Source organism: Bufo bufo, chromosome 2, assembly GCF_905171765.1.
Source record: "Bufo bufo chromosome 2, aBufBuf1.1, whole genome shotgun sequence".
NCBI classification, from domain to species: domain Eukaryota; kingdom Metazoa; phylum Chordata; class Amphibia; order Anura; family Bufonidae; genus Bufo; species Bufo bufo.
Window position 1 is genome coordinate 717,278,631 of NC_053390.1, and position 26,207 is coordinate 717,304,837.

Below are 26,207 nucleotides of genomic sequence, written 5' to 3' on the forward strand. Positions count from 1 at the left end.
GACCTACCATTATTTAAAGGGACACTTATGTCGGAAAGAGGTATAGAAAACGATTTTTTTGTACAACTTTTGGCAGTGCTATACCACTAAAAATGAAATACAAAATTATGTCCAGATGTAGCAGCCAGAACAGAGAGATAAAACGCTTATATTCCATATTTTTTTGACGATAAGATGCATTTTTCCCCAAAAGCAAGGGGAAAATGGCAGTGCATCTTATAGTGGGAATGCTAATGACCACTTCCATTATAGAAGCGGTCATTAGCATGCAGGAGGCGCAGGGAGCAGTGAATGAATCGCTGCACTGGCTGTACTCACCACTCCCTGGTCTTCTTCCAGGCCTTGCTCTACACTGCGTCCTGACTGAGTACAGGATCAGTACGTGGTGCATGTAGGCGCTGTCGCTGTGCATCGTCACAATGCAGCGCAGGGGCCAGGAAGAAGACCAGGGAACGGTGAGTGCAGGAAGAGCACATTTTCCGGAGCAGGAGAGGTAAGTTAATTTATTTATTTTTTCGTGTAATGGAGCTTGGGGTCTGATTTGAGGAGGAATGAGGGTCTGGTCTGAGGTCTCAGAAGGAATGGGGGTCTGATACAGAGGTCTGATGGAGCTTGGGGGTCTGATCTGAAGTATAATGGAACTTGGGGGTCTGATCTTGGGTCTGATCTGAGGTCTAAGAAGGAATGAGGGTCTGATCTTAGGTCTGATAGAGTTTGGGAGTCTTCCAAGGGTCTGAGCTGATGAAAACGTTTTTTTTTTTCTTCTTTTCCTCCTCTATACCCTAGGTATCTTATGGGCCGAAAAATACGGTACATAGATAATCCAATGTCAGTTTACTGTTGCTGTGAGGGGGAGATATTAACTGCAAGCTAACGCTCATTTTAAAAGTAGATGTAGAATTCGGATGACAGATCTGTCCATAGGACTATCCGAGACCTCCTCACTGCCACTGGCCGGGTACATACTACTGGGGGAATTATAGGAGTCATTATTAGAGTAAGTTCAGGCAGCATGCTGGCTTGGTGTTGTGGCCCACATCTCACCTCCTAAGCCCCCCTACTCCATATCCATATTAGGGACAATTGGAGGAGGACAGAACGTATCCACCTCCATTGATAACCACCACAGAGGGACAGCTTCCGGGGAGGTATATTCTGCTGCACTGTGGTATTTGGTTCTGTGGGATTGTCTTACTGACCCTGCCGACTTGTATTGGTTCCGTCTACTTGTGATGCCCCACCCTCAATTTGGACTATCCTACAAAATTGGGGCCACTTTTAGCTTTTTTTCCATGGCCACTTTAACTTCCCAGTCCGTCCCTGCTTCTATGACAGCATGCAGAGAAAAATTTAGGGAAATTTCAGTATCTTAGTCCTGGGGAACAGTGGTTGTTCCAGATGCTGAAGCCCCAGTGATCAGAACTTTATGGTATCTCACTATGTCATAACATTAGTAACCATTTAAGTGATACTAAAGTTTTTCAGCCTTACAAAATTCCTTAGGACACTGTATTAATAATATATTGTCTGCAATAGAGGAAGGAAGTTTCAATTAAACTAATTCAGCAGAGCTGCAGTTTAATGTAAAGTACAGCTGAAAGCTGTACCCTACAGACACAAATGTTTCTATCATCAACACAAAAAGCAGCAAACACAACTCGACTAAAAAGATATATATATATATATATATATATATATATATACACAAACCGGATTCCAGAAAAAGTTGGGACACTAAACAAATTGTGAATAAAAACTGAATGCAATGATGTGGAGATGGCAAATGTCAATATTTTATTTGTAATAGAACGTAGATGACAGATCAAACGTTTAATCCGAGTAAATGTATCATTTTAAAGGAAAAATACGTTGCAATAAGAGGCTGGAAAAAGTAAATTTGAGCATAACGAAGAGCTGGAAGACCAATTAACACTAATTAGGTCAATTGGCAACATGATTGGGTATAAAAAGAGCTTCTCAGAGTGGCAGTGTCTCTCAGAAGCCAAGATGGGTAGAGGATCACCAATTCCCACAATGTTGCGCAGAAAGATAGTGACCACTTGGTCATGAGTAAGGGCTAAAATTGCATTGTGCCCGAAACATGTAGACTTGCATTCTTGTACCTGGATTTTACTGATTATTGAATAAAAGCCTTTGAATTGCCACAAGTACAAGCTGGACAAAACCTATTTTTTCTTCATATCTGCACATTTCTCCTGTTCCGGGTGAAGGAGTTGGTCCGTGCTATACCAGTGGAATCCTCGGCAGGTGAGAGCTACTCAAACCCCTGACTTTCACAATATATATATATATATATATATATATACAAACGGTTGTGCACCCCTGGTCAAAACTGTTACTTTAAACAGTTAAGCAAGTAGAAGATTAAAGTATTTTTTTTTTTTTCATATTTTATCTTTTCAAAATAACAAAAAAGGAAAAAAGGGCCCGAAGCAATACCAAATATCAAAGCTTGTGAACGCTTTTTGTATCTAGCCAAGAGTCTTTCAATTCTTGTCTGAGGGATTTTCATCCATTCTTCCTTGAAAAAAATCTTCCAGTTCTGCTCTTTTGCGGTCTATCTACAGATTTTCAATGATGTTCAGATCAGGGGATTGTGAGGGCCATGGTAAAACTGTTAGCTTGCACGTTCTGAGGTAGTCTATTGTGGATTTGTAGGTGTGTTTAGGATCAGTATCAATTTGTAGAAGCCACCCTCTTTTCAATTTCAGCTTTTTTGCAGTTGATGTTTGATTCCAGAAATGCATGTTTTTTATGCTTACAAGCTAACATATATTACTTTTGCCTTTATAATAATATATTGTGCTGGTAAATAAAGCAGTAAAATGTAGATTGGCTTCCTGAGCAGATCTCAGTGTGGTGAAGCTATAGTACATAGAGTATATGATATGTAGATGCTAGGACACGGCTCTGCCCTCGGCATGTCTAGTCCTGTCAATCAAGTGGAGAGAGAGAGTGTGCAGAGCACAAGGGGGGTTACAAAGCAGTGCTCAAAGGATTCAGCCCCACCTCCTGGTGCTCTAAATTCTTATTTGCATATGAATATCTCTGCAGCTGGTTTAATAGAGTGGATTCTGTTGACAAAGCCGCTTTAACCTTAAAAAAAATATTAATTAATCTCTTGCGAGGTGACAGTCAGGCCTCTTTCACACGTAACTGAATCACAGATGTGTGCTGTCTGTAGTCTCCATGGACAGCACACACATCCATTGACATTAGTGTGTGCATTCACATATTAGATTCCATCCATGTTTGGTCAGTGGTTTTCACTGACCATGGACCTCTGACCGTCTTGTCACTGATGTCATCACAGACATGGACATGTGAATAAGGCCATACCATGCAGAACATTTGTTGCTTTATGCAACTCAAATTTGGTGGTCCTGCAATATGTGACAGGAAACAGAAGTACACAGTTCTCTTCCACAGGATTAACAGTAAGGCCCCTTACACACGAGCGAGAATTCCACGCGGGTGCAATGCGTGATGAGAACGCATTGTGCCCGCACGGAATCCGAATCCATTCATTTAAATGGGTCTGTGTACATGAGAGGTGGTTTTCACGCATCACTTTTGCATTGCGTGAAAATCTCAGCATGTTCTATATTCTGAGATTTTCACACAACGCTGGCCCCATACAAGTGAATGGGGCTGCGTGAAAATCGCCAGCGAGTGGGCATGCAATGCGATTTTCACGGATGGTTGCTACGAGATGTTGTTTGAAAACATTCGGTTTTTTATCACGAGCGAGCAAAACAGATGTAATCACATTGCACCCGTGCAATAAAAACTGAACTGAACGCGATCGCAAACAAAACTGAATGGCTTTGTTTGCGAAACCGTGCAGTTTTCACTGAACGCATCCGCAAAGCATCCGGACATAATCCAGACACGCTCGTCTGCAAGGGGCCTAAGGGTCTATGGTGGGATAGACATGGATCATGTATCTTTTGCATCGGTGAAATTTAACATTAAGCTAAATCATTAAGTAAAAAAAAAAAAGCCAGAAATGTTCAATAAAAAGAACTAAGAACTTGTCAACAAATATTCTCATCTATATCTTACACACCAGCCCATCAAAGCAACTGATCCATATTATGTGTAAAGTTTCCCAAAATCATTTCTCATCCAATGACTATTTCTAGCAGCCTTTTTAAGGGGGGTGTTATCTTTTTAAGGGGGATCAGCTGAGGGCTGCGAGACTGGCTTCTCTAACCCCTGTGTTCAGCTTTGATTAATAACATTTCTGCAGGGCAAATGGTGTATTTGTGTTTCCGTCCACTTTTCACAGACTCCGCAATGCCTTTTTTTTTATTTGGTAAAAAAAAATCATCTTCATAAGGTAAAATTTTGGTCATGAACAGACTGTTTATATTAATGGTCTATCCTGAGGATCAGTGGGGGTCCGACACCCGGCACCCCCATCGATCAGTGGCTTTTACTAGCTTCCAGTACCAGAATAACAAAAACAATAAGGCCTCCTCCACACGTGTGCTACCCGTTGCCGTATTGCGGACCGCATTTGCCAATCGTCAGGCTACCATTCCGTGTGCATTCCGCATCACGGATGCGGACCCATTCACTTCAATGGGTCCGCAAATCCGGAGATGCAGAATGGTGCGAAACGGAAGCACGGAACGGAACACTACGGAAGCACTACGGAGTGCTTCAGTGGGGTTTCGTCCCATACATGTCCAATCTTTTTGCGGAACGGCCGGATCGCCGACCCATTAAAGTGAATGGGTCCGCGATCCGCTGCGGCTGCCCCACGGTCGGTGTTCGTGCATTGCGGCCTGCATTTTGCGGGGCACACACGTTCTTGTGCAGGAAGCCTTAAAGAGGACCTTTCACCTAAAAACGAACTATATCAGTGGGCAGAGCGGCGCCCAGGGGTCCCCCTGCACTTACTAGTATGTCTGGGCGCCGCTCCGTTCGCCCGGTATAGGCTCCGGTGTCTGCGCTCCCTCTGCTGTACTGGAGTGATTTCTTGTATGAGGCGTGTCCCTTGCTGCAGCGCTGGCCAATCGCAGCGCACAGCTCATAGCCGGCTATGAGCTGTGCGCTGCGATTGGCCAGCGCTGCAGCAAGGGACACGCCTCATACAAAAAATCAGTCAGAGGGAGCACAGACACCGGAGCCTATACCGGGCGAACGGAGCGGCGCCCAGACATACTAGTAAGTGCAGGGGGACCCCTGGGCGCCGCTCTGCCCACTGATATAGTTCGTTTTTAGTTTCTAGAGTAGTGAAAGGTCCTCTTCAAGTGGATGGAGCCAGAAGCTGAAAACTCCATCACTTTACTTGCCTGGGAGCTGAGCTGCAGTACACTAGCACAACCACCACAAAGTGGATGAAGCCTTCAGCTTCCGACTCAGTCCACTGTATTGTTCCCAGCACTGGTGCTGCGTGTCGGACACCCACCGATCTGATATTCATGACCTATGCCGAGGAAAGGTAATCTAAATCTACAGACTGGAAAACCCCTTTAAGCAAAAAACAACAAGATTTAAGAGGTTGACTCACCTTTCTCTCCAATATTATCCATGGACACTGTAAAGACAAAAGCAGACGTTGTAATATCACCAACCACATCAGCCACCTTTACTAAAATTGGAAAATTGCAAATCCATATTCAATATGGACTCAGGCATTAAAATTAAACAACCAAAGTCATGCTAATGGATCCAGCATTTTCATCACAGTGGAAAGAGGTGAAAAGTGCAGCATTCAGGCTAATGGGTTATACAACATAATCTCTATGAAGCCATTTATAGATATGAATAAATGACTGCACATATACAGTCGTGGCCAAAAGTTTTGAGAATGACACAAATATTAGTTTTCACAAAGTTTGCTGCTAAACTGCTTTTAGATCTTTGTTTCAGTTGTTTCTGTGATGTAGTGAAATATAATTACACGCACTTCATACGTTTCAAAGGCTTTTATTAACAATTACATGACATTTATGTAAAGAGTCAGTATTTGCAGTGTTGGCCTTTTTTTTCAGGACCTCTGCAATTCGACTGGGCATGCTCTCAATCAACTTCTGGGCCAATTCCTGACTGATAGCAACCCATTCTTTCATAATTACTTCTTGGAGTTTGTCAGAATTAGTGGGTTTTTGTTTGTCCACCCGCCTCTTGAGGATTGACTACAAGTTCTCAATGGGATTAAGATCTGGGGAGTTTCCAGGCCATGGACCCAAAATGTCAACCTTTTGGTCCCCGAGCCACTAAGTTATCACTTTTGCCTTATGGCACGGTGCCCCATCGTGCTGGAAAATGCATTGTTCTTCACCAAACTGTTGTTGGATTGTTGGAAGAAGTTGCTGTTGGAGGGTGTTTTGGTACCATTCTTTATTCATGGCTGTGTTTTTGGGCAAAATTTTGAGTGAGCCCACTCCCTTGGATGAGAAGCAACCCCACACATGAATGGTCTCAGGATGCTTTACTGTTGGCATGACACAGGACTGATGGTAGCGCTCACCTTTTCTTCTCCGGACAAGCCTTTTTCCAGATGCCCCAAACGGAAAGAGGCTTCATCGGAGAATATGACTTTGCCCCAGTCCTCAGCAGTCCATTCACCATACTTTCTGAAGAAGATCAATCTGTCCCTGATGTTTTTTTTGGAGAGAAGTAGCTTCTTTGCTTCCCTTCTTGACACCAGGCCATCTTCCAAAAGTCTTCGCCTCACTGTGTGTGCAGATGCGCTCACACCTGCCTGCTGCCATTCCTGAGCAAGCTCTGCACTGGTGGCACTCCGATCCCGCAGCTGGATCCTCTTTAGGAGACGATCCCGGCGCTTGCTGGACTTTCTTGGACGCCCTGAAGCCTTCTTAACAAGAATTGAACCTCTTTCCTTGAAGTTCTTGATGATCCTATAAATTGTTGATTGAGGTGCAATCTTAGTAGCCACAATATCCTTGCCTGTGAAGCCATTTTTATGCAACGCAATGATGGCTGCACGCGTTTCTTTGCAGGTCACCATGGTTAACAATGGAAGAACAATGATTTCAAGCATCACCCTCCTTTTAACATGTCAAGTCTGCCATTTTAACCCAATCAGCCCGACATAATGATCTCCAGCCTTGTGCTCGTCAACATTCTCACCTGAGTTAACAATACGATTACTAAAATGATCTCAGCAGGTCCTTTAATGACAGTAATGAAATGCAGTGGAAAGGTTTTTTGGGGATTAAGTTAATATTCATGGCAAAGAAGGACTATGCAATTCATCTGATCACTCTTCATAACATTCTGGAGTATATGCAAATTGCTATTATAAAAACTTAAGCAGCAACTTTTCCAATTTCCAATATTTATGTCATTCTCAAAACTTTTGGCCACGACTGTACATAAACAGAGCCTGCAAGCAATTATCTATATGTTAAGCTGGGAACTTTAATCGGTGGAAGTTTGTTTCAGTTTACTCTGTGGCATAGGACAGAGAACTTAAAGGAGGGCCCTCAGACAGTTGACGGCTAGTAGTGGATGGGGGGAAACATACCTGGGCCCAGGCTGACAGGGTTTACATTGAGAAGGTTGGGTGCAGTACATTGGCTTTAGTTAAAGTGGCTCTGTCATCAGAATCAGCCCTATTAAACCAGACATACTGCCTGGTAGGGCTCATGGTGCTGAATAAAACAATAGCTTTCTTTTGTCTGTATGCTAAACAGCTGCAGAAAGATATCTGTGTTTTTATTCATATGCAAGTTGGAGCACTAGGAGGCCGGGCTGAATCCTTTGAGAACTGCATTGTAACACCACCAGTGCTTTGCACACTCCTCCCTCCTCTTGATGGACAGGGCTAGACATGCTCAAAGCAGAGCTGTGTGCTAGCATGTACATACCATATCACTATGTACTATAGCTTCACCACACTGAGATCTGCTCAGTAAGGTGACATACATATTTCTGCTTTATTCACAGGCACAATATATGATTATAAAGACACTAGTAATGTGAGTTAGCTTATAAGCATAGAAAAAAAACCATACATCTCTATGTGTAAATGGAATAGCTTAGTGATAAGTGATCTGTCATGCATGTAGAAATCCTAAATTCAGGTCCCAGGAGAGATTTACATAAACTTTTTTTTTTTTTCTGTAACCCATAATAAAAGGTTATGCTATAATAAAAATATAAATTCATATAATAACAATAAAAGGCCTTACTATATTGAGAACAGTGGGGGAGATTTATCAAACTGGTGTAAAGTAGAACTGGCTTAGTTGCCCATAGCAACCAATCAGATTCGACCTTTCATTTTCCAAAGGGGCTGTGAAAAATGAAAGGGGGAATCAGATTGGTTGCTATGGGCAACTAAGCTAGTTCTGCTTTACACTAGTTTGATAAATCTGCCCCAGGGTTTTTTGGGGGTTAGAAACCTAAAACCTATTACTGGTTTATTCACAGGCACAATATATACGATTGTAAAGAAACCAGCAATATGTATTAGCTTTTTAAGCCTAAAAACATTATTTTCAATATAAATATAAGGATACAGACTTTTATTATGGGTTAAATGTGGGAATAAAAAAAATATCTTTTAAAAAAAGACTTTTGAGTCTCTCTCAAGAGTCAAACCTGGGATCTCTACATGAAAAACCAAGCACTTATCACTAAGCTGTAGCATTACCACATACAAATATGTTTTTTCTGTGCTTATAAGCTAGCACACATTACTGGTGTCTTTATAATTATAAATATATTGTGGCTGTAAATAAAGCAGAAATATGTATATTAGCTTTCTGTGCAGATCTCAATGTGGTAAAGCTATAGTACATGGAGTACAGTTGCAAGAAAAAGTATGTGAACCCTTTGGAATGATATGGATTTCTGCACAAATTGGTCATAAAATATGATCTGATCTTCATCTAAGTCACAACCATAGATAATCACAGTCTGCTTAAACTAATAACACACAAAGAATTAAATGTTACCATGTTTTTATTGAACACACCATGTAAACATTCACAGTGCAGGTGGGAAAAGTATGTGAACCCTTGGATTTAATAACTGGTTGAACCTCCTTTGGCAGCAATAACTTCAACCAAACGTTTCCTGTGGTTGCAGATCAGATGTGCACAACGGTCAGGAGTAATTCTTGACCATTCCTCTTTACAGAACTGTTTCAGTTCAGCAATATTCTTGGGATGTCTGGTGTGAATCGCTTTCTTGAGGTCATGCCACAGCATCTCAATCAGGTTAAGGTCAGGACTCTGACTGGGCCACTCCAGAAGGCGTATTTTCTTCTGTTTAAGCCATTCTGTTGTTGATTTACTTCTATGCTTTGGGTTGTTGTCCTGTTGCAACACCCATCTTCTGTTGAGCTTTAGCTGGTGGACAGATGGCCTTAAGTTCTCCTGCAAAATGTCTTGATAAACTTGGGAATTAATTTTTCCTTCAATGATAGCAATCCGTTCAGGCCCTGACGCAGCAAAGCAGCCCCAAACCATGATGCCCCCACCACCATACTTCAGAGTTGGGATGAGGTTTTGATGTTGGTGTGCTGTGCCTCTTTTTCTCCACACATAGTGTTGTGTTTCTTCCAAACAACTCAACTTTGGTTTAATCTGTCCACAGAATATTTTGCCAGTACTGCTGTGGAACATCCAGTTGCTCTTGTGCAAACTGTAAACGTGCAGCAATGTTTTTTTTGGACAGCAGTGGCTTCCTCTGTGGTATCCTCCCATGAAATCCATTCTTGTTTAGGGTTTTACGTATTGTAGATTTGCTAACAGGGTTGTTAGCATATGCCAGAGACTTTTGTAAGTCTTTAGCTGACACTCTAGGATTCTTCTTCACCTCATTGAGAAGTCTGCGCTGTGCTCTTGCAGTCATCTTTACAGGATGGCCACTCCTAGGGAGAGTAGCAGCAGTGCTGAACTTTCTCCATTTATAGGCAATTTGTCTTACCGTGGACTGATGAACAGCAAGGCTTTTGGAGATACTTTTATAACCCTTTCCAGCTTTATGCAAGTCAACAATTCTTAATCGTAGGTCTTCTCAGAGCTCTTTTGTGCGAGGCATCATTCACATCAGGCAATGCTTCTTGTGAAATGCAAAACCAGAAATGGTGTGTGTTTTTTATAGGGCAGGGCAGCTGTTATCAACACCTCCAATCTCATCTCATTGATTGGACTCCAGTTGGCTTACACCTCACTCCAATTAGCTCTTGGAGATGTCATTATTCTAGGGGTTCACATACTTTTTCCACCTGCACTGTGAATGTTTACATGGTGTGTTTAATAAAAACATGATAACATTTAATTCTTTGTGTGTTATTAGTTTAAGCAGACTGTGATTGTCTATTGTTGTGATTTAAATGAAGATCAGATCACATTTTATGACCAATATGTGCAGAAATCCATATCATTCCAAAGGGTTCACATACTTTTTCTTGCAACTGTAAATTATATGTACATGCTAGGACACAGCTCTGTCCTCAGCATGCTGATGACTAGCTCTGTCAATCAAGGGGAGGGAGGAGTGTGCAGGGCACTGGGGGTGTTACAAAGCGGTGCTCAAAGGATTCAGCCCTGCTTCCTGGTGCTCCAACTTGCTCATTTGCACATGAATAAAAGGCGGATATCTCTGTGGCTGTTTAGCATACAGACAAAAGAAAGGTATCGTTTTAATCAGCATGATGAGCCCTACAACACAGTATGCCAGTTGTAATAGGGTTGATCCTGGTCACAGAGCCTTCTTAAAAAAAAGTGACTGAGAACTATGATGTTAATACAGGGACTATTTAGGTAACGTATCTATGGTACTGTACAGTAGCTGCTTGTCCCCAGCTCACACCTGTCTGATCGCCTCCATGTAGGCAGATACTTTATTTTATAAATCCTGACACGCTGATTCATATTTTTTTTACCATGCACACCTACATATGAATTATATTTAACCAACCAATCTGTTAGCCCTGCCATATACAGAAAGTTTAAATGTCAGCCTTTTAACCACCTCAGCTCTCCTAGCTTAAACACCCTTAAAGGGGTTATCCGAGTTATTTTCTTGTTCTTTCTATGTTCCTAACTGGGCAAATGTAACAGCTTTCCAATTCACTCACTTTATCTCCAGTGGCTGGTTTCTCAGATTTCACTGAGGGTCACATGACCTGTGATGTCAGCTTCTCTCCCTGCTTTGATAAAGGTCGTTTACAAGCCTGTAAACGAAACGTCACTGTGCTGGCCACGCCCCCTTCACTCTGCTCTCTGCTAGGATTCTTAACCCCTTCAGCTGCACAGACTCAGGGCTGAAGTGTTTACTGTGTAGCTGCAGGCATTGAGGAGACAAATGCTGGGCACAGGAGCTGACAGAGAAGTTCTGCAAAGCATTACAGGTAGGGGGAAGATCCTGTGTGTATTAGCAGTGTCATTATATAAGTGAAACTTGTAGTTCTACACTTACAAGTTGCTGTTTTCTCCCAGCACTCAGGGCAGCTCTTGTATCCACTCCCTTAGCAGTGTCATTATACAGCAGGGACTTGTAGTTCTACACATACAACATGCTGCAGAGTCTCCCAGCAGGCAGACATGTCACTCAGGGCAGCTCTTGTATCCACTCCCTTAGCAGAGCAGGGGGAGGGGCAGAGATTGTTTTTATTGCATGTAAACAAAGGGCCAGAAAAGAACCAGGGAAAAGAGGAAATATATATATTTTTTTGCATAAAACTTGCTTAGCTCAGTTATATATCAGATATTCAGTGCTATATTATTTTTTTTCATAACTCGGATAACCCCTTTAATGACCAGACCACTTTTTACAATTCTGCACTACACTACTTTCACGGTTTATTGCTCGGTCATACAACTTACCACCCAAATGAATTTTACCTCCTTTTCTCCTCACTAATAGAGATTTCATTTGGTGGTATTTCATTGCTGCTGACATTTTAACTTTTTATGTTATTAATCGAAATTTACCGAAATTTTGGCAAAAAAATGACATTTTTCACTTTCAGTTGTAAAAATTTTTAAAAAAATACATTTCTATATAAATTTTTCTCTAAATTTATTGTTCTACATGTCTTTCATAAAAAAAAAATGGTTTGGGTAAAGGTTATAGCGTTTACAAACTATGGTACAAAAATGTGAAAAAAATGGTTTGGGTAAAAGTTATAGCGTTTACAAACTATGGTACAAAAATGTGAATTTCCTGAGGTTCTACAATGCCCAGACAGTAGAAAAACCCCACAAATGACCCCATTTCGGAAAGTAGTCACCCTAAGGCAGTGATGTCGAACCTTTTAGATGCCGAGTGCCCAAACTGCAACCCAAAACCCACTTATTTATCGTAAAGTGCCAACACGGCAATTTAACCTGAATACTATAGTTCAATATAGCATATATTCCATGTACTTTATCATTTAGCTATTAAAGCCTGCCTACATTCAGTGCCCTGCCTGTGCTGTTCATAGTGCGCCCTGCACCGATGAATGGCAGGAAAAGTCTAAGGCATATTGGTACACCATAGACTTTTTTCACAGTGCGGGTGCCCAACAGAGAGGGCTCCGAGTGCCGCCTCTGGCACCCGTGCCATAGGTTCGCCATCACTGCCCTAAGGTATTTGCTGATGGGCATAGTGAGTTCATAGAACTTTTAATTTTTTGTCACAAGTTAGCGGAAAATGATGATTTTTTATATATATTTTTTTTCTTACAAAGTCTCATACTCCACTAACTTGTGACAAAAAATAAAAACTTCCATGAACTCACTATGCCCATCACGGAATACCTTGGGGTGTCTTCTTTCCAAAATGGGGTCACTTGTGGGGTAGTTATACTGCCCTGGCATTTTAGGGGCCCTAATGCGTGAGAAGAAGTCTGGAATCCAAATGCCTAAAAAATGCCCTGTGAAATCCTAAAGGTGCTCTTTAGAATTTGGGCCCCTTTGCCCACCTAGGCTGCAAAAAAGTGTCACACATGTGGTATCGCCGTACTCAGGAGAAGTTGGGCAATGTGTTTTGGGGTGTCTTTTTACACATGCCCATGCTAGGTGAGATAAATATCTCTGTCAAATGACAACTTTGTATAAAAAAATGGGAAAAGTTGTCTTTTAGAGAGATATTTCTCTCACCCACCATGGGTATATGTAAAAAGACACCCCAAAACACATTGCCCAACTTCTCCTGAGTACGGCGATACCACATGTGTGACACTTTTCTGCAGCCTAGGTGGGCAAAGGGGCCCAAATTCCAAAGAGCAGCTTTAGGATTTCACAGGGCATTTTGATTTCAAACTACTTCTCACGCATTAGGGCCCCTAAAATGCCAGGGCAGTATAACTACCCCACAAGTGACCCCATTTTGGAAAGAAGACACCCCAAGGTATTTCGTGATGGGCATAGTGAGTTCATGGAAAATGATGATTTTTATTTTTCTTACAAAGTCTCATATTCCACTAACTTGTGACAAAAAATAAAAACTTCCATGAACTCACTATGCCCATCACGAAATACCTTGAGGTGTCTTCTTTCCAAAATGGGGTCACTTGTGGGGTAGTTATACTGCCCTGGCATTTTAGGGGCCCTAATGCGTGAGAAGTAGTTTGAAATCAAAATGTGTAAAAAATGCCCTGTGAAATCCTAAAGGTGCTCTTTGGAATTTGGGCCCCTTTGCCCACCTAGGCAGCAAAAAAGTGTCACACATGTGGTATCGCCGTACTCAGGAGAAGTTGGGCAATGTGTTTTGGTGTGTATTTTTACATATACCCATGCTGGGTGAGAGAAATCTCTCTCTAAATGTCAACTTTTCCCATTTTTTTATATAAAGTTGTCATTTTAGAGAGATATTTCTCTCACCCAGCATGGGTATATGTAAAAATACACCCCAAAACACATTGCCCTACTTCTCCTGAGTACGGTGATACAACATATGTGACACTTTTTTGCAGCCTAGGTGGGCAAAGGGGCCCAAATTCCTTTTAGGAGGGCATTTTTAGACATTTGGATCCCAGACTTCTTTTCACGCTTTAGGGCCCCTAAAATGCCAGGGCAGTATAAATACCCACATGTGACCCCATTTTGGAAAGAAGACACCCCAAGGTATTCCATGAGGGGCATGGCGAGTTCATAGAAGATTTTTTTTTTGCCACAAGTTAGCGGAAATTGATTTTTATTTTATTTTTTCTCACAAAGTCTCCCTTTCCGCTAACTTGGCACAAAAATTTCAATCTTTCATGGACTCAATATGCCCCTCAGTGAATACCTTGGGGTGTCTTCTTTCCAAAATGGGGTCATTTGTGGGGTGTTTGCACTGCCCTGGCATTTTAGGGTCTCCGCAATCATTACATGTATGGCCAGCCTTCAGGAGTTTCTGCTATTCTCCTTATATTGAGCATACGGGTAATGAGATTTTTTTTTTTCGTTCAGCCTCTGGGCTGAAAGAAAAAATGAACGGCACAGATTTCTTCATTCGCATCGATCAATGTGGATCAAAAAATCTCTGCCAAAAAAAAAAAGGAGGGGAAAGGGGTCTGCCAGGACATAGGAGCTCCGCCCAACAACCAAACCCACTTAGCTCGTATGCCCTGGCAAACCCGATTTCTCCATTCACATCAATCGATGTGGATGAATAAATCATTGGCAGAATTTTTTATTTTATTTTTTATATACAAAGTGTTTGCAAAAGCATATGAACACCGCCCCTCAGCTCAAATGCCTCGGCAAACGTATCTTTTTTACTGCAGAGGAGAAATCTCATCTTTCAGCGCCGCATACACCAACTTTTGTGTAATCTGAAAGCAGCGCAATGCTTCTGTCAGAATGCACATCAGTGCTGCAGCTTGTTCATCGGTTGGTCCACCTAGAAGGTAAAAAAAAAAAAAAAAAAAAGAAAAAACCAGGCCGCAACGCAATAAATTTATTAACATTAAGTTTTTATAACATTTGAACAGAACATTAACTTTTTTTTTTTTTTTTTTTACCTTTATAGGACAAACCTCTCCTTCCCCATGGGACAATGTGCAAAGCGCAAATCGCCCAGAGATGTGGCGAAGAACAATATGCACTTTGTCCCAGGTGAAAGGAGAGGTTTGCAGCAGCTGTGAGTGAAAGGGCCCTAATAGCCCTGTGTGCCTGTCCTGTGGAACGCAATCCCTATGCTAAGTGTACCTGTGTGTGGTACTTCCGGAAACACTCCCCTAAGCATAGGGCAGGGTGGTCAGGGCAGTCAGGACAGAAATAGTGGGTGTCACGCCTTATTCCACTCCTGCTACAGACATGACATTTTTTTCGGGGTGGCGGTCGGTTTGAGGTACCAGCAACAACACTGGGGAAATGTCGCTCATGTAGACGGCTCACTACACTGGTGGATGGGGCCACGGAACCTCCTGGATACAGGAGGTTCTCGATGATCTCTACCTGAAATTTGAGGAAGGATCCTGTTCTCCCAGCCTTACTGTAGAGAACAAAACTATTATATACAGCCAATTGAATTAAATATACAGACACCTTCTTATACCAGCGTCTGGTCCTGCGGGAAAGTAAAAAAGGAGCCAACATCTGGTCATTGAAGTCCACCCCTCCAATGAGCGAATTATAGTCGTGGATACAGAGGGGCTTTTCAATGACACTGGTTGCTCGTTCAATTTCGATTGTCGTGTCTGCGTGAATGGAGGAGAGCATGTAAACGTCACGCTTGTCTCTCCATTTCACCGCAAGCAGTTCTTGGTTACACAAGGCAGCCCTCTCCCCCCTTGCAAGACGGGTGGTAACGAGCCGTTGGGGGAAGCCCCGGCGACTAGGTCGCGTGGTGCCACAGCAGCCAATCTGTTCTAAAAACAAATGCCTGAAGAGGGGCACACTTGTGTAAAAATTGTCCACATAAAGATGGTACCCCTTGCCAAATAAGGGTGACACCAAGTCCCAGACTGTCTTCCCACTGCTCCCCAGGTAGTCAGGGCAACCGACCGGCTCCAGGGTCTGATCTTGTTGAGGAACGGTTGAGACGTATGCATATATCCATGCATGCCTGCAAACACGTGCGGGCATGTATGGTATATATGTGCATACCTTAAAGGGGTTATCCGAGTTAACTTAACCTTATCTTTATGGCTTTATTTCTCCTATACCTTAGTTTTCCTAAATCACTTACTGTACCTATCTTGTGCCGTTTCTCTGCTACACTAAACAGTCATGTGACCGCCCACGTCATCAGCTGTGACGTTCCGTTGACATGGAGCTCTCTGCTTGTCGGAGTGACTAAGCCATGTCAACGGAACGTCATCAGCCTTGGCCACGCCCCCACCTCTCTGCATTACAGTCCGTGCGGCTGTGAGTTGATCGCGCATGCGCGATCCTCAGGCTACTTTCACACTAGCGTTCGGAGCGGGTCCGTCTGATGTTTCATCAGACGGATCCGCTCCTATAATGCAAACGCTTGCATCCGTTCAGAACGGATCCGTTTGCATAACAGTTTATTTCAGATCTGATTTTTCACTTCGGAAAACTCAGATCCGACAGTATATTCTAAACACAGAAGCGTTCCCATGGTGATGGGGACGCTTCAAGTTAGCATATACTGAGAACTGTGTACATGACTGCCCCCTGCTGCCTGGCAGATGCTGCCAGGCAGCAGGGGGCAGACCCCCCCCCCCCTCCTGTATTTAACTTATTGGTGGCCAGTGCGGCCCCCCCTCCCTCCCCAGTATTAATTGTAACCAGTGCGGCCCCCTCCCTCTATATTCATCGGTGGCCAGTGCGGATATTAAATATGACCAGTGCGGTCTCCCCCTCCCTCCCTCCCCAGTATTAAATATGAGCAGTGCGGTCTCCCCCTCCCTCCCTCCCCAGTATTAAATATGAGCAGTGCGGTCTCCCCCTCCCTCCCCAGTATTAAATATGAGCAGTGCGGCCTCCCCCTCCCTCTATTCATTGGTGGCCAGTGCGGATTCAAAGTATTGTGATCAGTGCGGCCTCTCCTGTCCGGCGCATTGCCTATAGACCTGTCACTTACCAGTAGATCGCAGCTCTTCAGGTAAGTATAATGCTGCTATTTGTTGCTAAGTAACCATGGCAGCCAAGACTGCAATAGCGTCTTGGCTGCCATGGTAACCGATCGGAGCCCCAGCGATTTAAACTGGGACTCCGATCGGTACTCTCCGCTGCCACCAATGATGGGGGGGGGGGGTCGAGAGGAGAGGCCGCACTGATCACAATACTTTGAATCCGCACTGGCCACCAATGAATAGAGGGAGGGGGAGGCCGCACTGCTCATATTTAATACTGGGGAGGGAGGGAGGGGGAGACCGCACTGCTCATATTTAATACTGGGGAGGGAGGGAGGGGGAGACCGCACTGCTCATATTTAATACTGGGGAGGGAGGGAGGGGGAGACCGCACTGCTCATATTTAATATCCGCACTGGCCACCAATGAATATAGAGGGAGGGGGGCCGCACTGGCCACCAATAAGTTAAATACAGGAGGGGGGGTCTGCCCCCTGCTGCCTGGCAGCATCTGCCAGGCAGCAGGGGGCAGTCATGTACACAGTTCTCAGTATATTCTAACTTGAAGCGTCCCCATCACCATGGGAACGCTTCTGTGTTTAGAATATACTGTCGGATCTGAGTTTTCCGAAGTGAAAAATCAGATCTGAAATAAACTGTTATGCAAACGGATCCGTTCTGAACGGATGCAAGCGTTTGCATTATAGGAGCGGATCCGTCTGATGAAACATCAGACGGACCCGCTCCGAACGCTAGTGTGAAAGTAGCCTAACTGCGGCTAATAGCTCAACCCCTCCCACAAATATAACAGATCAACCCCTCCCACAAATATTCATGAGGGAGAGATGAGTCATTGTTGTTACTGCTGCATGTAAACACAGCAATAACAGAACCTGGAAAAGGTGTAAGGATCGTTCTTTTTTCAAAAAATCAAGCTTGACTAATGTATATGTATATCCTGATTAATTTTGTTAGGTTTTATTTTTTTTCCCATAACTCGGATAACCCCTTTAACCACAGCATCATGGGACGATGTGCGCAAATGTGCCCAGCATCTGCGCACGTCTGCCCATGGTGATCCCCAGGGGCTCATGGTGACCCCTGTGGGAAATATGTGCCCCCTGGGAGCCGGGCCCCCTTATATTGTAGGGGCTTGTGCCCCCTTATAATGTAGGGGCTTGTGCCCCCTTATAATGTAGGGGCTTGTGCCCCCTTATAATGTTGGGGCTTGTGCCCCCTTATAATGTAGGGGCTTGTGCCCCCTCATATAATAATGTGCCCCCTTATAATGTAGGTGCTTGTGCCCCCTTATGTAGGGGCTTGTGCCTCCTTATATATATGTGCCCCTATACAGTTATATAGGAGGGCTTATTCCTGCCCCTATGTGAATAATGTCCGTTCATATATGCTTATAGATGTGCCCCAAGCATCTATGGGCATATATGGCCGGAATCCCGCTCATATGCGCCTGCTGGGTGGGTGGAGGAGACCGACAGTTGGACAATTATGTCCAGCGTCGGCCTCTACAAAGGACAGAGGATCAAAAAGATCCTCTGCCCTTTGTCACCATCTCCGGCAGCGCTGGAGATGGTATGCCTAACAGGGACATGGGAACAGAGTTCCCATGCCCCTGTGTGCCGATCACCTCCGGCGCTGTAATTACAGCGCCAGCGATGTGCGATATCTCCACAGGCGGGAGGATCAAAGGATCCCCCTGCCTGGGAGCGCGGGCTGGCGCAGGGCGGTAAAACGGGCGCGAGCGCTGCAGGGTTTAAATACCCCAGCAGCACTGCGCTCGGGCAGTTCGGCACCCCCCCCCCCCTGAAGGAGAGTGCATCCTGCGCTCAGGAAAAGGCGGCCGACCGGACCTCCCCATGAAGGAGAGCGCTGCGCTCAGGAGTCTCCCCAAAGAGCGCAGGCAGCCATCAGGCCTGTGCTGCGCTGGGACACAGGAACCCCGACCTCCCCCTGAGAGAGAGAGAGCTTCCGGACATAGAGAAGAATGCAGGCAGTCCACACTAGCTGCTCTGCATTCTCCACCAGACCAGAGGAGAGGAAGACCGAGCAGTCGATCTGCTCCAGAGGCTGGATGGCTAAGTAGCACTGCCCCATTAACCCCTTCCGTGCCCTGTTCCCCTGTCTTGCCCATTAACCCCTTCCTGTTCCTTCCCTGATCCCCTGCTAGCATTAACCCCTTTCTGTTCCCTGATTAACCCCTGGTGGTTACCCCGGTCCATGCCTTGGTTAACCCTGCTGTGCCTGTGCCCCTGATCCCTGGTATAGCCCTGACCCAGCACCACCTCCCCTGATTAACCCCTGGGTTACCCCTACCCCTGCATCCCCTGGTTAACCCTGGTCCCTGTGGGCTGGTAATCCCTGATAACCCCTGGTTTACCCTGGTCCATGTGTGCTGGTAACCCCTCAAACCCTGCCACACCCCCCCCCCCTCACTGTACACTTGCCTGGTATTTAACCCTTGCATTGCTGTACAGTTCTGATATTATCCCCATTGTTAACCCTTTGTGTTTGTGGTCGGCTTACACCCCTGTAAGGCCACCGTTAACCCTCGGCGTACCCCATAGGGATAGTATAGGACTAGATGGGTGGGTTGTTATATACTTGTATGTGTGAACTGTATAGTTAGTTGATGGGTGGAATTGGGAACGTGTAGTGTAGTTTAGGATTGTATATTTAGTGCTGTATTGTTAGTGTATTGCGTGTGTAGTGTATTGTAAGTAATAAATACTGTGTTACTTGTAACTATCTGTGTAACGTGTAGTTATTGGCGATAGTTAGTTAGTAAGGCGCATGCAGCTAGCATAGTGATTAGTGTAAAGCATAGCGAAAGTATTATTATTATTATATAAAGGCATAAATGGGCGGAGTTATCACTAAATGGCTCCTCCTATTTATGAATATTAATTATTGATATTTGCATAAATATTAGTGATTAATATTCCCCCTTTACAGATCTTTACCCTCATAGATGCGAAATTTGTGGGTATAGCCTGTGGCCCTTTCACAGAGCTTATACAATTTGACCCCATACCGGGCACGCTTGCTTGGGATGTATTGTTTGAAGCCAAGGCGCCCGGTAAAATGTATAAAGGACTCGTCTACGCAGATGTTTTGCTCAGGGGTATACAAATCTGCAAATTTGGTGTTGAAGTGGTCTATGAGGGGCCGAATTTTGTGGAGCCGGTCAAAAGCTGGGTGGCCTCTGGGACGAGAGGTGCTGTTGTCGCTAAAGTGCAGGAAACGCAGGATGGTCTCAAATCGTGTCCTGGACATGGCAGCAGAGAACATGGGCATGTGATGAATTGGGTTCATGGACCAATATGACGGCAATTCATGCTTTTTTGTTAGGCCCATGTTGAGGAGAAGGCCCAGAAAAATTTTTAATTCGGAAACTTGCACGGGTTTCCACCGGAAAGACTGGGCATAAAAGCTTCCCGGGTTGGCGGCTATAAATTCAGTAGCATACCGATTTGTTTCTGCCACGACTAAGTCCAAGAGCTCCGCAGTCAAGAACAGCTCAAAAAACCCCAGTGCCGAACCGATCTGAGCTGTCTCAACCCGAACTCCAGACTGGGCGGTGAAAGGGGGAACTACAGGTGCGGCTGAAGTTGGGGGCTGCCAATCAGGGTTTGCCAGCACCTCAGGGACTCTAGGGGCTCTACGGGCCTGTCTGTGCAGTGGCTGCGACGGGGGAACTAATGCACGTGCCACCGTACCAGCTTCAACTGCCCTTCTGGTGCTCGCTACTTCACCAGGTTGTACAGCAGTGCTGGTACTAGGTCCAGGAAGGGCTGCGCTGCTGGTGTATGCCTCACCAGGTAATCCGACAGCGCCAGCCCCACTCTGCTGCCCTTGAAGCGGATCCTGCGCAACCTGTGGTCTAGCAACACGGGGCCGGGTACGCCTGGTGCTATCAGGGACCTCAACCTCCTCGTCCGAACTTTGGGTCAGACTGCCACTGCTTTCTACAGGTTCATATTCTGACCCGCTGGATTCGTCAGATGAGGGTTTCCATTCCTCATCCGACTGGGTCAGAATCCTGTAGGCCTCTTCAGAAGAATACCCCTTATTTGCCATTTGGTCAACTAAATTTAGGGGGTATTCCCTGAGACTACCCAAGAAAAAAAAGCAAGCCTGTCTTAAAAAATGGGAGGCTAGCGAAGTACCGGAGGCCGCTGCGGTTGATAAAAAATATCAAAACTGATTTTTTTATCGCCGCAGCGCTTGTGAAGTGATTGTGCAGTGATCAAAAAATATATATATTTTTGTCACTGCGGCGGGGCAGGCGTGGGTGAACGCACGTGTGGGCGACCGATCAGGCCTGATCGGGCAAACACTGCGTTTTTGGTGGAGGGCGAACTAAGGTGACACTAATACTATTATACAGGGTGGGCCATTTATATGGATACACCTTAATAAAATGGGAATAGTTGGTGATATTAACTTCCTGTTTGTGGCACATTAGTATATGTGAGGGGGGAAACTTTTCAAGATGGGTGGTGACCATGGCGGCCATTTTGAAGTCGGCCATTTTGAATCCAACTTTTGTTTTTTCAATAGGAAGAGGGTCATGTGACACATCAAACCTATTGGGAATTTCACACAAAAAACAATGGTGTGCTTGGTTTTAACGTAACTTTTATCTTTCATGAGTTATTTACAAGTTTCTCTTTATTTACAGCCATTGACATGTCGCCGAGGTTAACACGTAAGGAGCGGATAGAAATTGTGTTGATATCTGGTGAACGCAGTAACCGGGTCATTGCAGCAGATTTTAATGCAAGACACCCTACGAGACCACCCATCTCCCATGCTACAGTTAGCAAACTGCTTGCTAAGTTTCGTGAAACTGGTTCAGTGTTGGATTTGCCAAAATGTGGACGCATGAAATCTGTCTCTAATGAAGAAACATCAGTGGCTGTCCTAGCTTCATTCAGCAAGAGCCCACAGCGTAGCACTCGCCGCATGTCACTGTAGAGTATTAGTCGAACATCCCTTCGGCAGATATTAGCTACTCACAAATAGCACCCTTACAAACTCCAGCTACTGCTGCATCTCAACGAGGATGACCCAGATCGGCGCACTGAATTTGCAGAATGGGCAAAACAAAAATTGGAACAGGACCCTCAGTTTACGCAGAAGATTTTGTTCAGTGATGAGGCAAACTTTTATGTGAATGGTGAAGTTAGCAAACAAAACCACCGCTATTGGTCTGACACTAACCCACATTGGATAGATCCCTCCAAGACTGTTGGAACAAAAGAATTGATGGTATGGTGTGGTATATGGGGTGCAAAGATAGTGGGGCCATTCTTCATCAATGAAAACCTCAAGGCCACTGGATATGCGAAATTGCTACATGATGATGTGTTTCCCTCTTTATGCACTGAAGCTGGCACGTTCCTTGAGTTTTTCCAGCAAGATGGTGCACCACCACATTATGGGTGTCAGGTCCGAGCATTGCTAGATGAACAGTTTCCTGGAAAGTGGATTGGTCGTCGTGGGCCAGTTCAATGGCCCCCAAGGTCTCCCGATCTGACCCCCTTAGACTTTTATCTTTGGGGTCATCTGAAGGCAATTGTCTATGCTGTGAAGATACGAGATGTGCAGCACCTGAAACTACGGATACTGGAAGCCTGTGCTAGCATTTCTCCTGCGGTGTTGCTATCAGTGTGTGAAGAGTGGGAGAAGAGGGTTGCATTGACAATCCAACACAATGGGCAGCACATTGAACACATTTTATAAGTGGTCAGAAACTTGTAAATAACTCATGAAAGAATAAAGTTACGTTAAAACCAAGCACACCATTGTTTTTCTTGTGAAATTCCCAATAAGTTTGATGTGTCACATGACCCTCTTCCTATTGAAAAAACAAAAGTTGGATTCAAAATGTCCGACTTCAAAATGGCCGCCATGGTCACCACCCATCTTGAAAAGTTTCCCCCCTCACATATACTAATGTGCCACAAACAGGAAGTTAATATCACCAACCATTCCCATTTTATTAAGGTGTATCCATATAAATGGCCCACCCTGTAGATCTGACTGTGATCAGTTCTGATCACTTACAGATACTATAAAAGTACCAATGCTGATTAGCGATACGCTAATCAGCGAATCAGTGACTGCGGTGCGGTGGGCTGGGCGCTAACCGACGCTAACTACCTAACAAAGGGGCCTAAACTATCCTAAAACCTAACCGTCAATACTAGTGAAAAAAAAAAAGTGACAGTTTACACTGATCACTTTTTTCCCTTTCACTTGGTGATTGACAGAGGCGATCAAGGGGTGATCAAGGGGTTAATTGGGGTGATCTGGGGGCTAAGTGTACTGTTTGGTGTCCAGGCGCGTCCAGGAGGAATAACAGGGCCGCCGCAAAGACGCAATCCTGCGTACGGCGGTCCTGTAGTGGTTAAAGAAATTAATATAATGACTCATGCTGCCAATGAAGTTATTAGAACTGGAACCAGACAAGAAATCTTGACCTAAACAGAGGAAAAACTGGTGACACTGAGACATTACACCTGGCAAGTCTCATATATTCTGGTAACCAAATACAGAAGAGCCTAAATGATAACAGTTCAGGCCAGTAATAACAGCATAGGTCACTGGATTTTTGGTCATCTATAAGATGTACTGGTAAAGTGAATATGCTACTATGATTCTGTAAAATAAAGTACCACTGTATGTCTATAATACAGGCTGGACCCATACCCATGTCACCAAGAATAATAATTTTCTTAGCAGCTTAGGCTACTTTCACACTACCGTTCAGAGCGGGTCCGTCTGATGTCTGCCCAGACGGATCCGCTCATATAATGCAGACTTGGGATCCGTTCAGAACGGATCCGTCTGCATTATATTGTAGAAAAAATTCTAAGTGTGAAAGTAGCTTCAGACGGATCCGTCCAGACTTTACATTGAAAGTCAATGGGGGACGGATCCATTTGAAAATTGAGCCATACTGTGTCAAACGGATCCGTCCCCATTGACTTACATTGTAAGTCTGGACGGATCCGCTTGCCTCCGCACGGCCAGGCGGACACCCGAACGCTGCAAGCAGCGTTCAGGTGTCCGCTTGGTGAGCGGAGCGGAGGCTGAACGCTGGCAGGCGGATGCATTCTGAGCGGATCCGCGTCCACTCAGAATGCATTAGGGCAGTACGGATGCGTTCGGGGCCGCTTGTGAGCCCCTTCAAACGGAGCTCACAAGCGGACACCCGAACGCTAGTGTGAAAGTAGCCTTAGTTGAAGTCATGGGTTTCATTTTTGTTCTGGCCATGCCTTCAGTTGGTTATTGTTCTGTGTCAGGATTCCTACTCAATAGATCACATCACTGGGGTGAATTATACTAGTGAGCTCATCAAGTTACCACAGAAATTCCCACCCACCTATTCTAGATGATGGAATTATGCTAACTTACTCCCCTAGATTCTAACACCCCAATATTTTCTATCACAATAGCTGCCACCACCTATACTATAAGGCAATAGGGGCCTATACTCAGATATTCTCTCAACCCAAATTTAACACAGTAACACAAGTTATCTATATGGGACCTAAAATCCTCTGAAACACTACTGGTAACGTTATTCCCTCCGAAAGAGCAAGTCCTATAAGACCCCAAGGAAGGGACTTATTAATGTTTAAATTTAATACACAATAGTGCAGTGCAATACAAAAAGAAAGTGTCAGATAAAAGATAAAAATATACATACAGTCCTGATCAAAAGTTTAAGACCACTTGAAAAATGGCAAAAAATCATATTTAGCATGGCTGGATCTTAACAAGGTTCCAAGTAGAGCTTCAACATGCAACAAGAAGAAATGGGAGTGAGACAAAACATTTTTTGAGCATTAAATTTAATGAAAACAACGAATAAACTGAAACAGGCTGTTTTTCAGCTGATCAAAAGTTTAGGACCACACCTCCAAAAAAAACGAAACCCCCCCCAAAACAGAAATCCAACTTCCAAACATGAACTCAGTAATGAGTAGCTCCGCCGTTATTGTTTATCACTTCAAAAATTTTATGTTTCGGCATGCTTGATGCAAGCGTTTCCATGAGGTGAGTGGGAACATTTCTCCAAGTGGTGAAGGTGGACGCACGAAGGCCATCTACTGTCTGGAACTGTTGTCCATTTTTGTAAACTTTCCTTGCCATCCATCCCCAAAGGTTCTCAATTGGATTTAGATCAGGGGAACACGCAGGATGCGCCAAAAGAGTGATGTTATTCTCCTGGAAGAAGTCCCTTGTCCTGCGGGCATTGTGTACTGTAGCGTTGTCCTGTTGAAAAACCCAGTCGTTACCACACAGACGAGGGCCCTCAGTCATGAGGAATGCTCTCTGCAACATCTGGACATAGCCAGCGGCCGTTTGACGCCCCTGCACTTCCTGAAGCTCCATTGTTCCACTGAAGAAAAAAGCACCCCAGACCATTATGGCGCCCCCTCCACTGTGGCGCGTAGAAAACATCTCAGGTGGGATCTGTTTGTCATGCCAGTAACGTTTTTTTGTGTCTTCCACTTGACTTTTTTATTCCATAACCCTCAGGATCATTTAAGAAATTCCAAATGACTGTCTTACTGTGTTCCACCTCAGCAGCGATGGCGCGCTGTGAGAGACCCTGCTTATGCAGTTCAACAACCCGACCACGTTCAAACAGGGAGAGTTTTTTTGCCTTTGCCATCACAACGTGTGACTACCTGACAGAAAATTACAATGATTTGGCCTTTTAAAGGCATGTGGTCCTAAAATTTGGATCAGCTGATAAACAGCCTGTGTTCAGTTTAATCGTTATTTTCAATTAATTGAATGCTCAAAAAATGTTTTGTCTCACTCTCATTTCTTCTTGTTGCACGTTGAAGCTTTACTTGGAACCTTGTTGAGATCCAACAATGTAAAATATGATTTTTTGCCATTTTTCAAGTGGTCTTAAACTTTTGATCAGGACTGTATAATAACAATGCAGTAAAACAGATAAAATAAAAGGGGTAAAATACAGAATATTGGCTTACTGAGATGCAGCAATTATATTCCGGCTGTGGGTACAGCTGAAGATATGGGCAGTCACTCCAAACGATGAGTTATGAATTCCAGAAGGCCAGATCCTGAATACAGAGAAATGCCTCCTGTCCAGTATGGCGCGCATAGACTCCGCCTGAAGCCCATGTCAGGCTGAACACAATTATTAGGGTTCTGAGGCTGTGGGTGCCATGAGG

General features: G+C 44.4%; 1 protein-coding gene across 1 annotated transcript in view; it reads right to left on the bottom strand.

Moving 5' to 3' along the window:
- ZDHHC2 (zinc finger DHHC-type palmitoyltransferase 2) overlaps window positions 1-26,207 on the bottom strand; it is a 209,484-nt gene that overhangs the window by 117,191 nt on the left and 66,086 nt on the right. The window contains exon 2 of the mRNA XM_040418796.1: window positions 5,543-5,569. Coding sequence (XP_040274730.1) covers window positions 5,543-5,569 — 27 coding nt within the window. The remainder of the gene's footprint in view (window positions 1-5,542; window positions 5,570-26,207) is intronic.